Here is a 15,187-nt window from a genome sequence, read left to right on the forward strand (position 1 = left end):
CCAACGCCCCCCAGAGTCTCTGAATCCATTGGCCTCCAGTCCTGTACTCCCAAGAACAGTGGCTGAGAATAGGGGTCCATTCATTCATACAGCCTCACTCCCAACCAGTCAATCACAAAGTAATGGAGGCCCCTGCCAGTGCACCTGCTCGTACTCTCAGCACTGACAGGGACCAACCACTGCCCACACATTCACTCACTGTGCCCCTTCGACCTCTCTTGTTGGTCAGGGGGAGGGCACCACATCCACTACTCCTCACCCCCTCTCTCAGAGGGTGAGTATTCTCTCACTTCCCATTCAAACCTATACTCCCTCTCACATCTCTCACCCCGAGAGGGACTACACCACCAAGGAGGGATCCCTAGTAACTCCAATTAAATATAGCACTGGGAGGGTTAACAAGGGATGGCCTACTTAGATTCCACTATGGTCTCAATACCGCTGTTCCAAAGTCCATCGAATGCAAATAATTGAACTCTCCCAGGAGGGACCTGTGTCAAGGGCTCCTACACATTCCCCCAAAGTTTGCTACAACCACTCAGGCTACCACCCCATTGAGATCATGTTATTGGACCTCCACCAAGGCCCCCCGCACTGAGCAAGTCCGTAGTGGTCTTGCGTTGATCCCTCGGTCCAGGGCCCACCCAGATTCTCCATCAGTTTGCAGTTTGCTATTATGTCAGACCATCAGCCCTTTGAAACACAGCAACTGGGATGCTTAGCCACCGCCTTGTGCCCCAAGCTGCTTCGCCAAGGCCCATTCCTCACCCAGGCCCACCGCGTCACTGCTGAGGCTAGCCCGTTGCTGGAAGGCTCCGTCCATCCCCAGGGCCCGCTGCAAGGCTCCCTCCATTGCCAGGGTCTGCTGAGCTGCCTGCGCCGGCTTAGTCTGTCTGGATTTGCTGCTCTGCTAAAGTCCACTGTACCTTGCCCTTGCCAGGGCCCCCTGCGGTGCCTACATTTGCTGAGCTGCCCTCGCCCTTGCTGGCTTAATATGCTGAAATTCACTGCCCCACCAGAGTCTGCTGTACTTTGCTGCCGCCGAATGATATCATCATCATCCTCCACATCATCTGGGGGGCAACGGAAAAGGCTCCAGGGAAAAGTCTGGAAAAGGCAGGGGCAGAGACTTCGATGACAAACAGCAATAGTGCTGCTTTCGCTCCTGCTCTGGTAGGAGACTGTCACGTTGTCAAAGCCCATTGAAATCTCTCGTTGTTTCCTGCTGCTCTGTCCAGGGTGGACTCTGCCCAAAAGCCACAACAAGTATGTTGGGGTTATTCCCTTCACCCTTCACCCCTTCCCAATACCTCAACCAGCCAGCTGGGGATGGGATAGAGGCTAGGCAAAATTTTTGGGCTCACCCCCTCAGAGCAGTGGCTTGGCCTTTGCATGTTGCTGCCATCTTGGATCTCTATTACCTAATCTAGCTGTTCTACATCAAATGCAGGGGAACCTTTTCCCAGAGGATAACAAGGAGAACAAGCCATAATGAGGTTGGGAGAGGTCACTGACAATATTTTGGGCTCTAGACAAACTGTAATGGTTGCCTATTCTAAAATACTATCAGACTCATGAGCAGGACTTCAAAGATACGTGATTTATTAAAGAATAGTATGCAGGATCACAGAGAAAGCTGAGAATGATTAAAGCGTGCCAAATTCAAACTAAAAACCCTCAGTGCAAATGAAACCCCTCCCCCCATAGAATCTTCTCAAGTTCACAATCCCAGGTGCTCCTAACGGTTTCTGATGGTCTGTGGGAAAAGGCCTTGAACAGATAACATAATCCAAACACATTCCATTGTACTGATTCCATATACAGAGCTTGGTACAAGGTCTCACAGCAGCTCCCTCCCAAACAGAAACGCGCGTCAGCGCCATGGCATGTAAACGTTGCGATGTATAAACTACATTGAATCAGTGAACATGACATACTGCCCCCCCCCCAAATAAAGAATACATCAAGCAGTAGGCTTCAAAGGATAAGCAAGGTGGAAACGGTTAACTAAATCAGGAGCGTTAACATGGTGAGCAGACACCCATTCAGGATGAGGAAAACGTTTCCATCGGATGAGATACTGCAGGGTGCCTCAAAGTTTGTGGGAATCAACGATGTCCTTGACTTCAAAATGTTGTTGGCCGTCAATCATAATTGGAGCAGGAGGAGGAGGTTGAGGGTGCCAACACGGTGAGTGGTGCACAGGTTTAAGCAGGCTGCAATGGAAAACAGGGTCCAAGCGTTTCAAATTGTGAGGCAGGTGCAATTTAACAGTAACTGGCACTAAGCTGAACAATAGGAAATGGACCAATGAATTTGGGAGCAAGTTTTTTAGAGGGTTGAGTTGATTTGATAAATTTAGTGGAGAGATACACTTGATCCCCAACTTTGAAGTCGTGTTGTAAAGAGCGATGCTTATCAGCTTGAGATTTGTAAGCAGCCTGGGTGTCAGCCAGAGCCTGTTGAATTACTGGCCAGGAATCAGACAGTTTAACAGCCCAGTCAGATGTAGAACATGTTTGGGAAGGGGGCTGTGGCAGTTCAGGGATGGGAACAAAGTGACCAGAAACCATGCGAAAAGGGGTTTGTCCGGTACTTTGATGCACAGCATTGTTGTAAGCAACTTCAGCAAAAGGTAACAACTCCACCCAATTGTCCTGATGGTAGTTAATGTACGCTAAGGAACTGTTCAAGAGTGGCATTTAACATCTCAGTAAAACCGTCAGTCTGTGGATGGGACGATGTGGACAGTGCTTGTTTAGTGCCAATCAATTTTAAAAATGATTTCCAAAACTGGGAAGTAAACTGTGTCCCGCGGTCAGAGACCAAATGGAAGGGGCTACTGTGGAGGCGGTAGATGTGGAGGAGAAATAGGCACGCCAGTTGTGGGGTTGACAGGATGGATGCACATGGAATGAAATGCGCTTGCTTGGAGAAAAAATCTTTTGCAACCCAAATTACAGTTTTCTTCTGACTGGGAGGTAGATCCACAATAAAATCCATAGAAATCTCATCCCAGGGACGGGAAGGACTAGCCACTTGAGTGGTTGGGCCCCAGGTTACAGTAGCTTTCCCTTTTCGGGGTGGGGACACTGGTGATCAAGCCCTGCAGGGCGGAGATTCACCCTGGAGCTGTCTCCGGCCCTGCTCCGCCAGCGGTCTGGATGGGAGGAAGGGGGATGGTTGCGGGAAGCTGGGATCTCCTCCGCGCCGCCCCTGCCCCTCCAGTGACAAAGACAGGTTTCTTAGCATGTACTCTTTCGATTCTATTTTGGCTTCCATCACTCTTAGTCTCTCGGGGGTTTGAGAGTCCTCCCTCTCTCGCGTGTCTGGTTTTCTCTCTGTTGACACCGTAGTAGATTCTTTGTCTGGGGTTAGCGGGAACCGATACTTCCAGGACGCCCCCAACGTCCCTGGTTGGGGTTCCCCTACTTCATCCAAGGCGATCAACTCTGCGAGCGATTCGCTGTGTGCCGGTTGCTCTGGCTCTTCCCCATCATCAGATTCCTCCACATCAGAATTGGAACTCGATTCATCCTGGGAGTCTGAAGGTTCTGGGGTGAGGTTCAGTTCTCCGCTCTTGACCGTCGACTCAGGCATCAAGCTAGCCGTCTCCTCAAGTCCCCCGGTCATGAGCTTGGACTCAGCCATCATTAACTATTTTCCCTCGCAAGAAACTGATCTTGGTAGGAGCTAACGGTACAACTTTGGGGATTCTCAGCTTTATGTAATGGTTGCCTCTTCTAAAATACTATCAGACTCATGAGCAGGACTTCAAAGATACCTGACTTATTAAAGAATAGTATGCAGGATCACAGAGAAAGCTGAGAATGATTAAAGCATGCCAAATTCAAACTAAAACCCTCGGTGCTAATGAAACCCCTCCCCCTGTAGAATCTTCTCAAGTTCACAATCCCAGGTGCTCCTAACAGTTTCTGATGGTCTGTGGGAAAAGGCCTTGAACAGATAACATAATCCAAACACATTCCATTGTACTGATTCCATATACAGAGCTTGGTACAAGGTCTCACAGCAGCTCCCTCCCAAACAGAAACGCGCACGTCAGCGCCATGGCATGTGAAACGCTACGATGTATAAACTACATTGAATCAGTGAACATGACACAAACATCATGTATATGCTATATCCTGAATGGGAGGTGAAATCCCTGTTGTCCTCTGCTACCCTCACCACCCTCTGTACAGACTTCTTATCTGAGGCACTACAGCCTTCAAACCATATAGTTCTTCAAGAATACTATTGTGTATTTCATCTAAATTATTTCCTTCCAGGCCATAGTTTGTTCTCCAGGTAGTAAACAGAGTTCCAGTGGTGATTATGCTAGGAGTCTACTTCCATTTACATCTTGCTCATCATTTTCTTTTTCCTGGCTCTACCTTAAAAAAAAACAGATTATATGATTGTATATTATTCTATTATGAAAGAGTAAAGTAAGAAGAATACAGAACTTACAGAATCATTATGCTTGGTAAGATGATTGAAAGAATAAAAGAGTAAAATTTGGGAAGTGAAGTGTATCTTTATGGTAAGCAGAGTGTGGTAGACCAGAATGTTGTTCTTCAGCAAATCACTGAAAATTTTGTGTAAAAATGGAGTTGAAGGTTGGTTGCTGAATTTGATGACAGTGATATATGATGGAAATAAATCATGTGAGAATAAATGGTATGGTGTAGTGTTGGACTACAAGGCAAGGGTATGTGATATCCCCTTTATTATTTATTTACGGATATATGTATAAAGAATGCTTCTGGCAAATATGTATTGGCGAGGACTTGAAAGTGTACATATTTTGCTTTACAGACAATGCCCATTTTCCACCTGGGTACCCAAATTATTTGCAACAAATATTAGACTATATGATGTAATGAGGAGTATTGATCTGAAAATTAATGTTTTCAAAGACAAAGGTAATTTTTTTGTTTGACAGGGAAAATGGAATGAACAAATGCAAGTCATACATAAATGGCCAAAAAAAGAGTTACATTTGAACCCTACAACCCTTGGCTGACTCTTAACCCTAAGCCATTGCCTTCTTCCAGAATGCTCTTTAAAAAAAATTACCAATCTAGTCTATAAACCTGGTATTTCTGGGTACTCCCCATCTGACCAGCCCTGCTTAGTTTCTGAGATCAGCCAGAAATGTCTACCATGTGTTAATCTGGGTCTTTGAAAATTAAAAATGAAAGTAACTATTAAGAGGCATTTTGTTTTCAGGGATATGAGAAAAAGTTGAGAGAGCTACTTGAAGAAGGCACCCTTTTAAAATCAAGGAGAGACAAAAAAGGGAAGGACACTCAACTTCAACATTTGGAATTTGAGTCTGTGGAAAAGTGCAGCAAGGTACAGAAAATGGTATCTCTTCAGCCAGTCATTTGTGGTTGCCTATGTCCTGCCCCCTTGCTGTTTCAGATAAGTTAGGGCACGTTATATTAGGTTGTCAAATTAATTAACATCTGACATCAATGAAACTTGTCCAATTGAAAGTGCTCTGGCTAAGATCTGGCTTGTGTGGCTGAATTAAAGATACTCTTCCCTAAAGGAGCTGCAAATGATTTCTTTGTTTTCACAGCTTCTCTGCTTAGCTGTTTTATATCTCTTGAACTTTGTATAAAGCTATTCTGTTTTGTGGAAAATCGATATGAAGTCACTCTCCTTTTTTCTAGGAATATAAGCGACTTTCTACCGATCTGCAGAAATTGTCGGATTTATTAACCCAGCATGGAATTGCATATGAAACTGTTCTAAGTACGTTTGCAAAATATTTTCCTTCTAAAAAAACATTGAAGAAAAATGGACTTGCAGGTAGTCCTCACTTAACGACTGCCCTGTTTAGTGACTGTTCAAAGTTATGACAGCAGTGAAAAAGTACCTTTACAACTGGTCCTCACACTTAAAACCATTGCAGCATCCCCACAATCAAACGATTGAGATTCGGGTGCTTTGCAGCTGGTGGGCGTTTACTACCGTCCCAGCATCCCGCAGTCACATGATTGCCATTTGCTCACTTCAGAGCTGGCTTCTGACAAGCAGAGTCAATGGAGAAGCCAGCAGTAAAATCGCAAGTCATGGTCCTGTGATGTCTTGCTTAACGACCCACTGTGATTTGCTTAACAACCATGGCAGAAGTGAGGTTGTAAATCCATCACAGTCACATGATGTCTTGCTTAACAACTGCATCGCTTAGTGACATGGTCCCAATTGTGGTCATTAAATGAGGACTACCTGTACTAATACAGCAATGATAAATTTCATTTTCAAAAACCAGGGAAATTCAGTGATAAAAAATATCAGCCAGAATCTTTGAAGTCTTAAATTAAAACTATTTCATGTTAGTTCAAGCACCAGAAATCTGAAAGCCAAGTTTGAAGCCTTAATTGAGGTAAATTCATAGAACTGTAGAGTTGGAAGGGACTATAAGGATCAGTTAGTCCAACCTTCTGCATTGTGCAAGAAAATCAATTAACCTATCTATGAATGTGGCTATTCTCCCTCTTAAAACTTTCTAGAGATGGAAAACCCACAAACCGTAAGTAGACTGTTCCATTATTGAACGGATCTTACCAGCAGGAGGTTTTTCCTTACATTTAAATGAAATCTAGGTAGCTGCAATTTATATCCATTATTTCTGGTTCTAGTTTCTGTGGTGATGGAAAAGAGTTCATTTTTTAATAGTAATTTTATTAAATATTATAATTACAACAGTAAAAACTAATACAAACTGAAAAAAGAATGAAAAGAAAGGGTGGAAGGTGCAAAAAAGAAAGAAAAAAGGGAAATAGAAAAGAAAGAAAAATAAGAATAAAGAAAAAGAAAAATATATAAAGAAGTGGCTTCCCGCCTCCATCACAACAAGTATAAACAATTTTAGTAACTCATCACCTTCTCTTAAAATACAACAAATGATCTCTTCTTCCCAAATCTCATCTCTTATCTAGAAACAAATCATAAATTATTATTTCAGTCCTGGTGTCAGCAAAAGTCCAATAAGGGTTACCAGAGATAACAACATATCTATTTTAACCTTAATCAAATAAACCAACTTTATATTCCTTCCTTTGTACTTCTAACAATCTTTAGTCCATATGTAGAACTTGATTTCGTTTTTTCTTTGTCCCTTCTCACAAGAATCTTCAAAACTTTAACAAGCCTCTTTTATAAATCCAATATAGGAAAGCTATGCCGATCACTCTCTTGGTTTATTGTTGTATATCTTTTTTCATTATTAAGACATCACCTGGTTTCTTTTGTATGTCCAGTGTAACATCTTTTCCCATGTCATTCTTATAGCCTGTCATTTGTAAATCTACTTTCAACTCAGTCTCACTCTTGTCAGTTAGAACTTGCTCCCATAATATCTTTTAGACACAGTCTGTCTATAGAGGCAGACACTTTTAAAATTAACTTCTGGGTCTGTTGGTCAAAAATATCCTTCGATATGTCCAATGTTAAAATATTTTGCTCCATTCTGTAATTGTAAACCAAGTTGAAGTGTTCTTCTCTAATTGTAATCTTTAGTTCCCTCTAGTTCCTTCTAGTGTCAAATTTTTAAAATATCTTACTTATGTGTCAAAACAAAAGCATTTTCCCACAGGAAGGATTCTTTAAAATTAATTCCAAAATCTTGTATCAAATTTATCTGAACCCTCAGTCCGTTTGTAACTTTCTAAAATCAAAGTTTTAATCACCCTTTTGCTGTTTATTCCAAAAAATTTTTTTCAGTTCTTAAACTTGTAGTTAAAACCTCTTTCATGAAGGATTGAAGGAAGCTCACCTGTTGCTATAAAACTTGTCAGTCCAGAGATCCCTAATAGCTGAAAAGCAGTTAACAAGCAATTTCCAAAAGTGCTTAGAAAAGGAAGCATGCGAATTTAGTTCCTTTCAAAGACACCGACCACGATTTGAACAAGATGGCTATTCCCTCGTCTCCCAGAGCTCTAAACCCATTAGAGACTGCTGTCCTGTGGTCTCCAATGGAGGGAAAAATAGGACACACATATAAGATAAGAGGATTCATGGCTTGGAAATACTACTGAGGGAGACATGGTACAGTCATTAACAGCAAGCATTTATATCTTCCATTCCCCTGTTAAAGGTCATCTCGTTCCTCTCAGCCCAGTCTTCCAAACTATTCAGATTGGATTGGAATGTCATTGATATCCTGGGTGTTGGCCAGAGTTCCTAATTTAGTGTTATCTGCAAATTTGACAAGCAGCCCATCAAAGGTTTGTCCAGGTCATTATGTTTAATAATATTGACCCCAAGTTTGAATACTTTGGTTACTGTTTCCAACCTGAGCCATTAATACTGACTTTCTGAGTGTAGATAGCCAAACATTTGTGAAGCCACTTTACTGTAGTGCCATCGAAATCACATTTTGACAGCTTGTCAGTGAGAATGTCATGTAGAATCTTGGAAAAAGCTTGCTGAAATTGAGATAAATTATATCCACAGCTTTCACCTGGTCCACTAAACTCACTCAAAGAAGTTTTGTCTTACATGATCTATTTTTGACAAAGCCTTGCTGATTTTAAGCAATCATGGCATTGTCTTTCCAGGGTTACAGTAACCCTAACCCTAAAGTCCTGGGGACTCCAGTTAGCCAGAAGTTGCTTTACCTCATCCTTGCTCATCTGAACCTTCTCCTGTTGCCTTTGTTTCCAGTCTGTGCTACTCAGATCACCATTTCCTTTAGACATGAAGACAAAGGCAAAATGGGAGTTACTCCTTTGCTTTCTCTTGTTTATCTGTTAAGATTTCCACACGTTGATTAAGCAATGAGCCTACCATCTCCTTTGCCTTCCTCTTGCTGTTGACATAGTTGAAGAAATTCTTGCTGGATTTTGCCTCTCTTGTTTGCCTTGCTTATTTTCCTCTCCTAACCTCATTTCTGTATTTCTGAACCGAAGCTTTGTATTCTTTGGTCGTTGGCCTTTCCATTTCCAATGAGCATTCTTCCTGAATAGTGAGCTACCTATTCAAGTACATGTACGTATTCAAGTACATGTTCCCTAGTTTTCTTCATTGGTATTGATTGAGACCATGCTATCCTTATTTCCCTTTTCAAGAAGTCTCAGCTGGCTTTAACACATTTGCTTTTAAGTTTTTACTTTGTAGGGTTTCTTCCTTACTATTTCTCTGGGGTTATTAATATCAGCCTTCATAAAGTCCATGGTTTGTATTTGTTTTTTTTAACAAACTGTTTCTTTATTTTTTCCTTTATTTACATGCTGCACATTCCCAAAGTCTCTAGGCAGCTAACAATAAGAATCAACAATTCTAACAGTATGTGGCCATTGTACCCAGAGTTCCAACCACTTTAAAAACTTCAGTCAATTGTTCCCTATTAGTATGGCCCAAATCCAAGGTACCAGTCCCTCTATTGCCCACCTCCATTTCTGAAAAAGAAAATTATCACCAACACAAGTCAGTAATTTTTCTATATCTTGTTCTGGTAGAATTAATCTTCCAGCAAATGTTTTGGAAGTTAAAATCTCACATCACAAGTACTTCAGAGTTTTCTGAGGCTTTTCGTCTTTAATAAGCCTTCATTTACCTCTTCTGTCTGACTGGATGATCTGTAGCAGGTTCCTAGCAAGACATCTGTTCCATCTGATTGCCTTTATTTTAACCCAGATGCTTTCAACCCTTGTGTTTCCATCAGGCCAGGGGACTTTAGCAAAAGTAATCCATTCCAGAGCTAGAATGCTGCACCACTTCCTTTGTTGTGTTGCCTGTTCCTCTGAAACCAAGCCAGATGTTCCACTGGTAGGATTTATCCCACCATGTTCCGGTAACCCGTTATAGTAGATCATGCTTGTCATTGTGCCTCCTGATGTCTGGCTCATTTTGCTTGTTTCTGATACTTAATGCATTACTGTAAGATAGTGAGTTGGCTTCCTTGTTCTGTATCCATTTTCCTTTATGCCTGTATTTCCTTTATCTCTTGGTTAAAGTAGTAATTTCCCCACACTGTGCTTTTCTGTTATATTTAACCCATTATTAGTCAATTTACTACTTATTAGTGGTCTTACAACTCATTCCCTCTTGCCTTCTGGTTTAAAGCTTCCCTGCTTTAGCCAGCTATCACCCCAGAGAGGTAGTTCCTCTCCTTAGTAAGAGGACTTCTATCTCTACATAACAGCCTCTCCTCCCTAAAGTTTGTACCATTGTGAAGTTTGTACCAAGCCTCTGTTCCTTGGATCAACATTGCAAGCATAAGTTAAAAAAATAAATCCTTCCCATTAGTGGGACTTTACCTTCAATAGGAAGTATTGAAGAGAATACCACCTCTGCCCCAAGTTCCTTCAGCCTCGTCAAACCCAGAGTTTTTCTTTATAATCTGAAGGTCATGATTTGCGATATAAGTTGTGCTCATGTAGATGAGTTACAAAGATGTGTGATCACCACGTCTAATGACCACGTAAGTTTTCCCATTGTTCCAGATTTAACAGTATGCATGTTGAAAAAACAAATACAATATATAGATGCAAAGTTTGAGGATCTAATTCAGCCCATGAAGATTCATCATCCAACATTCATACAGTTTAGGGAGGAAGTGCCCACCCACTCCAAAAAGAAAGAAAACTTTTTCTCCAAATAGACCATGTGGTCAGAGGAAAGCTATTGCTGGTGGATGGGGCCATTTTCCAAGGAGCCTGTCATGAGTACTGATGGCAAGCAGGAGGGGGCCTCTATCCAGGGAGGAAAACGCATGCGTAGTACTGAGGAATTAAGCAGCCATTCAAAGAGACACAGATCAGACCCGCCTTGACTTTTGGGGTTTATCTGTCTGGGTTTTCCCACGCTTCTTCAGTTTGTTCGGATTTTCTGTCTTGTGTAGCAATAATAAACACTAGAGACCTCCTCCTCGTCTCAGCGTGGTTCCTGGCTGTTAGGACAGAGCCAACACATCCACAGCTGTCACTTGCTCTCAAAATAATCACCATCCTGCATTGTAAGGAGTTTAAAAATGTGCTGATACTCCATGAAAGCTATCCTTGCTGCAGAGCAGGCTCACAGTGGAGGGCTCTGCCAACTTAGGACTCTGATACCCATTACTAGCAAATCATCCCCAACAGTTTTTTACCAGAGTTACTTTGATTCTTGGGTTGAAGCAGGCTCCCCGCTCCTGCCATAACAGCATGTAGTTTGTTCCAACACTACCTGTCCATTATTGTTTTTACTCTGTCCATGCATTGAGCCATACATTGCCTTTTCTTTAAACTTTTCCTCTGTCCCTTTCTCAGGATCTGATTTACATATCTTAGAATTTCTCCATTCACTTTCCTATCTTTAGTAAATATTATCCCACATTGCACAAATTCATCTATCTGCTCTCTCATCTGCCATTTATGTATAATTTGAAATCATTCACTCTGTTTTTCCTGTCAAACAAAATAAAACTACCTTGGTTTTGACATAATTTTCAGATCTATACTTATTGTATCATATAATTTATCAAGCATTCACTGCAAATAATTTGGGTTTTCAGCCAATAACATGGCATCATGTGCATATAAAAGTATGTACACGTTCATGTCCCCAACCCACACACCCCTGCTTTTTAACATTTATCCATAAATGCTTTAAACAACTTAGGGGATATTTCACATCTTTGTCTACTCCCTGCTCAGTATTGAATTATATAATTTATTCTCAAGGATGCTTTACTTCCATTATATATAGCTTGTACTACATTCAACAGCCAACCTTCAGCTTTGTATTCATGCAAAATGTTTCATAATTCAAGCGTATTAACTTTTTCTTAAATTAGCAAATGTAAGTAAGCTTCCTTTTCCCACTTAGCAAACTAATCTCCATATAGTTTCCGTATTTACTCTTGTTATATTACTTTTTGTATAAGGAACAATAGCAGCGTTCTTCCAAGCCCAGAGGCAGTCTTCACACACAAATTAAGCAAGTTGTATATCCACTCCATGAACAAACCACATTCCTATTTCAACCACCTGCAGACTTATAATTTCTGAACATTCCGACAGCATTTATGACTTCCTTTCATTTTCTCAGAAGTTAACCTTTAAAACATTCATTTCAATTTCACTCTGACATACTATCATTCTTATACAAATCTCTAAAATAGCTTTTTCCAGCATTCCTTCACTTCAATTCATCTCAAATTACTTTTACTCTTAATTCCATTCACTTTGCTGGAAGTTCTTCATTTAGCCTTTTTTTCACTCTCTTCAAAAATTCTTTATTTCTGTCAAAATAGTTATGCATTTCTCTATTTCTCTGTATAAAGTTGTTTACAACTTCCCCTCCATATTTCTGCCCATTTCTTTGGATTTCAAGTTCAAATCCAAGGGTAGAGAATGGAATGCTTATGACTACTACACATCCTTTTTGTACTGAGTTATAGCACTGAACCGCTTCATCGCTAATTATGGGGTCCATCTGTTAAGGCATTAGCTTCAGTTTCCTGGCATTGTAGGACTTCAGCCAACATAACATCTCACAGGTTTGTGGTGGGGGTGGGGGGGTGATAACTGAATTAATGAGAATTCAACTGTAGGCAGTGGAAACCTCAGATGTAGCTAGGAAGGTCTTTTGTCTAAAATTCTGGAGAGCTGCTGCCAGTCAGTATTGATAAAGTTGTATAAGGTAGTATATATATTTTTCCTGTGTTCTAGTTGGAAACAGTGATGATAATCACATTACTCAAGCACTCGGGATAAAAAAGTCAGATCTTAGCACTCTTTCAAAAGCTGACCAGCACTTGCGTGGAGATGCTGGAACTCGGTACAATGCCTTGTGAGAAAATTAAATTGTCCGCCTTTCTCTGCCTTGGTAAGATATTTCCATCCACATGCGATTTTTAATAATTTGATAGAGAGAGGACTATTAACTCCCAAACAATATTATCTTCAGACCAACATTTGTTAAGAATTTCTATCCATTTGGAATTCTTTTCACTATTATGCTGGAGTGAAAATGGGGGGATCAGTAATTGCATTTCTTCCTCTAGGACTGTGGGCAGCTTGCTTGAACTGTGTTCTTTTTCTTCGTAACAGGTAACCCTGTGTGTGAGGATGGCAATCTATGTGCTGTGATGTCTTGAGCTGTCAGATTCCATTCCTTTGTGGATAATTGCACTGTAGGCCCATTTAGGCATCATGAGGATGGAACAGCGAGAGTTGCATTGGCAGGAATACATGTTCAGCACTCAAGGTACTGAGTGCTTATTAGGCTGGTGCTGCAACATGGATGCTTCAGTGGCACTTCTTTTCTCAGGGGGAGTTGGGAGGATATCTTGTCTTGGATCTTTGAGTAAAGATACAGAATTGTAACCGTTCTGTGTTCTGTGTGTGTTCTATGACCGTTGCTGTTTTGGGGGCCACGCTTCTTACTGGAACAAGAAGAAACAGATTTGCTAGTACTTATTTTTTTGTAAAAATATTTGAATTTTAATCTTTGAGTTACTGACATGGTTTCATATAGTGAAATGTTTTTTGACTGGATCCTGCGTGTAAACTTCTGTTCCAATGGAGAAATGTTGGTGGCTTTGACTAATAATGTTCAATTCTGGAAGACTATAAAGTTAATAATTTATCATTGAGAAGGGATCACAGTGAATATAAATTTCCAATTTAGGCATTAGGAAACTGACTCAACTTTTAAGGAAGATCAGATAACAATCCGCCAATGCATTTGGAGATCACCTGACCTAATAGGATCCTCATTATTGAGCTCTACAGAAAAACAATTACTGTATATATGTAGTATTTATTATTTTTGATCTTCAAGGGAAAAGGCTATCCTTGTTTCTGTCTGTTTATGCTTGCTCTTTAAGGTTTTACATTTTCAACATGGGTTATATACTTGTACCAATTTGAGTCTATTCAGCAAAACTGCAAGCTTTATTAAACTGTACCAGTATGCAAGCGAGTTCTCACTACTATGTTAATGAGAGTGTTACTGCTGAAGAACAGTAAAGAATCCTGTTAATGCTGAATTCTGCATATTTTCACCAGAATATCTTGTGAGATAACAGGCCAGAGATTTAGCACAGAGAATAATACATAAAGAAATTCAGAGAGTAGGATGGCTTACTTAAAATGCTTCTGCTCTACTTTATTCATAGCTGACTGCAATAAAACAAGAACTGATTACAGTTTCTTCCTTTAAAGTAAAAAGATTATAACCAAAAAGCACAATACACAGTAGGGATGCTTGAATAGTTTTAGTAATTTTACTTCAACAAGCCAGTTAGTGTGACTGTCAAATCTCTCTGCTGTCTGTGGATACCAGGTGTAATTTCTTACAACTTCATCACGAATAGAATCTAGATTTAATGTGGAATTTTTTAATGATTTGCATCATCGTTTTAGGCAGCATTGCTCTCTTTCAATGTAGTCTACAGCAGTATTTTAAAAAATCCAAAATAAATTCAATAAAATAATTGAATAAAACAATAAATCACCAATGCAAAATGATTGTCTGTCGAAGGATAGCCACCTCAAACCAGATCAAATTCTGGTGGCTATGGGTTTGTGGTGAAAACGGTTTGGATATGAATTGTCTCTGTGTCCATCTACATTTTTGTCATTCGGTTTCACCTGCTGGTTTCCTCAGTGTGTTTTCTACACATTGGCTAAGCATTACATCTGCCCTGCTTTACGGAGTTGCTTGTGGCTGAATAGCCCACATACCAGGAGGCGCTCAGTAATTTCTGTGTATCCTCCTCCCCCGTCTATCATTCCCAATAAGGAGCTTTGGCCTGCGCCATCTCTCCCCACCCATGCCGCCCAGTGACCTGTTCACTGTGTCCTAGCTGGCCGGCAGAGGCTGAAAGGTTCCTCCAGGGAGACCTCTCTGTCCTGCGCCCTGCCTCTCTCTCAGCCTCTGCACCCCCGTCCAAGTGACCCATGGCCAGGGCGCAAGAGCACTCCAAGAGGTCTCCCTGCCACTGCTGCTGGTACTGGTCCTGGTCCTGCTACTGAGCTTGAGGGGAGCGAGGCCCCACCACCACAGTCACGGGTGGACCTGCACCCACTGCTGCAAGGCTGCGTTCAGGCTATTGAGCAGGGCAAGGTATTTGCCCTTCTCCAGAGGGACCTGTTGGCCATCTAGGCAATCCATGAGGGGAACTGCCAGAACCCTCCACCACGAGATGGCTAAAGATGACCCAGCTCAAACGCCCCTCATC

General features: G+C 41.3%; 1 protein-coding gene across 1 annotated transcript in view; it reads left to right on the top strand.

The window, feature by feature from the left end:
* Window positions 1-13,332, top strand: part of GNPTG (N-acetylglucosamine-1-phosphate transferase subunit gamma) — a 43,812-nt gene extending 30,480 nt beyond the window's left edge. Inside the window, exons 9-12 of the mRNA XM_063315213.1 lie at window positions 5,236-5,361; window positions 5,685-5,766; window positions 12,672-12,828; window positions 13,053-13,332. Coding sequence (XP_063171283.1) covers window positions 5,236-5,361; window positions 5,685-5,766; window positions 12,672-12,796 — 333 coding nt within the window. The 3' untranslated portion in view covers window positions 12,797-12,828; window positions 13,053-13,332. The remainder of the gene's footprint in view (window positions 1-5,235; window positions 5,362-5,684; window positions 5,767-12,671; window positions 12,829-13,052) is intronic.
* Window positions 13,333-15,187: the final 1,855 nt, after the last annotated feature.

This window comes from Candoia aspera, chromosome 14, assembly GCF_035149785.1.
Source record: "Candoia aspera isolate rCanAsp1 chromosome 14, rCanAsp1.hap2, whole genome shotgun sequence".
Taxonomy (NCBI): Eukaryota; Metazoa; Chordata; class Lepidosauria; order Squamata; family Boidae; genus Candoia; species Candoia aspera.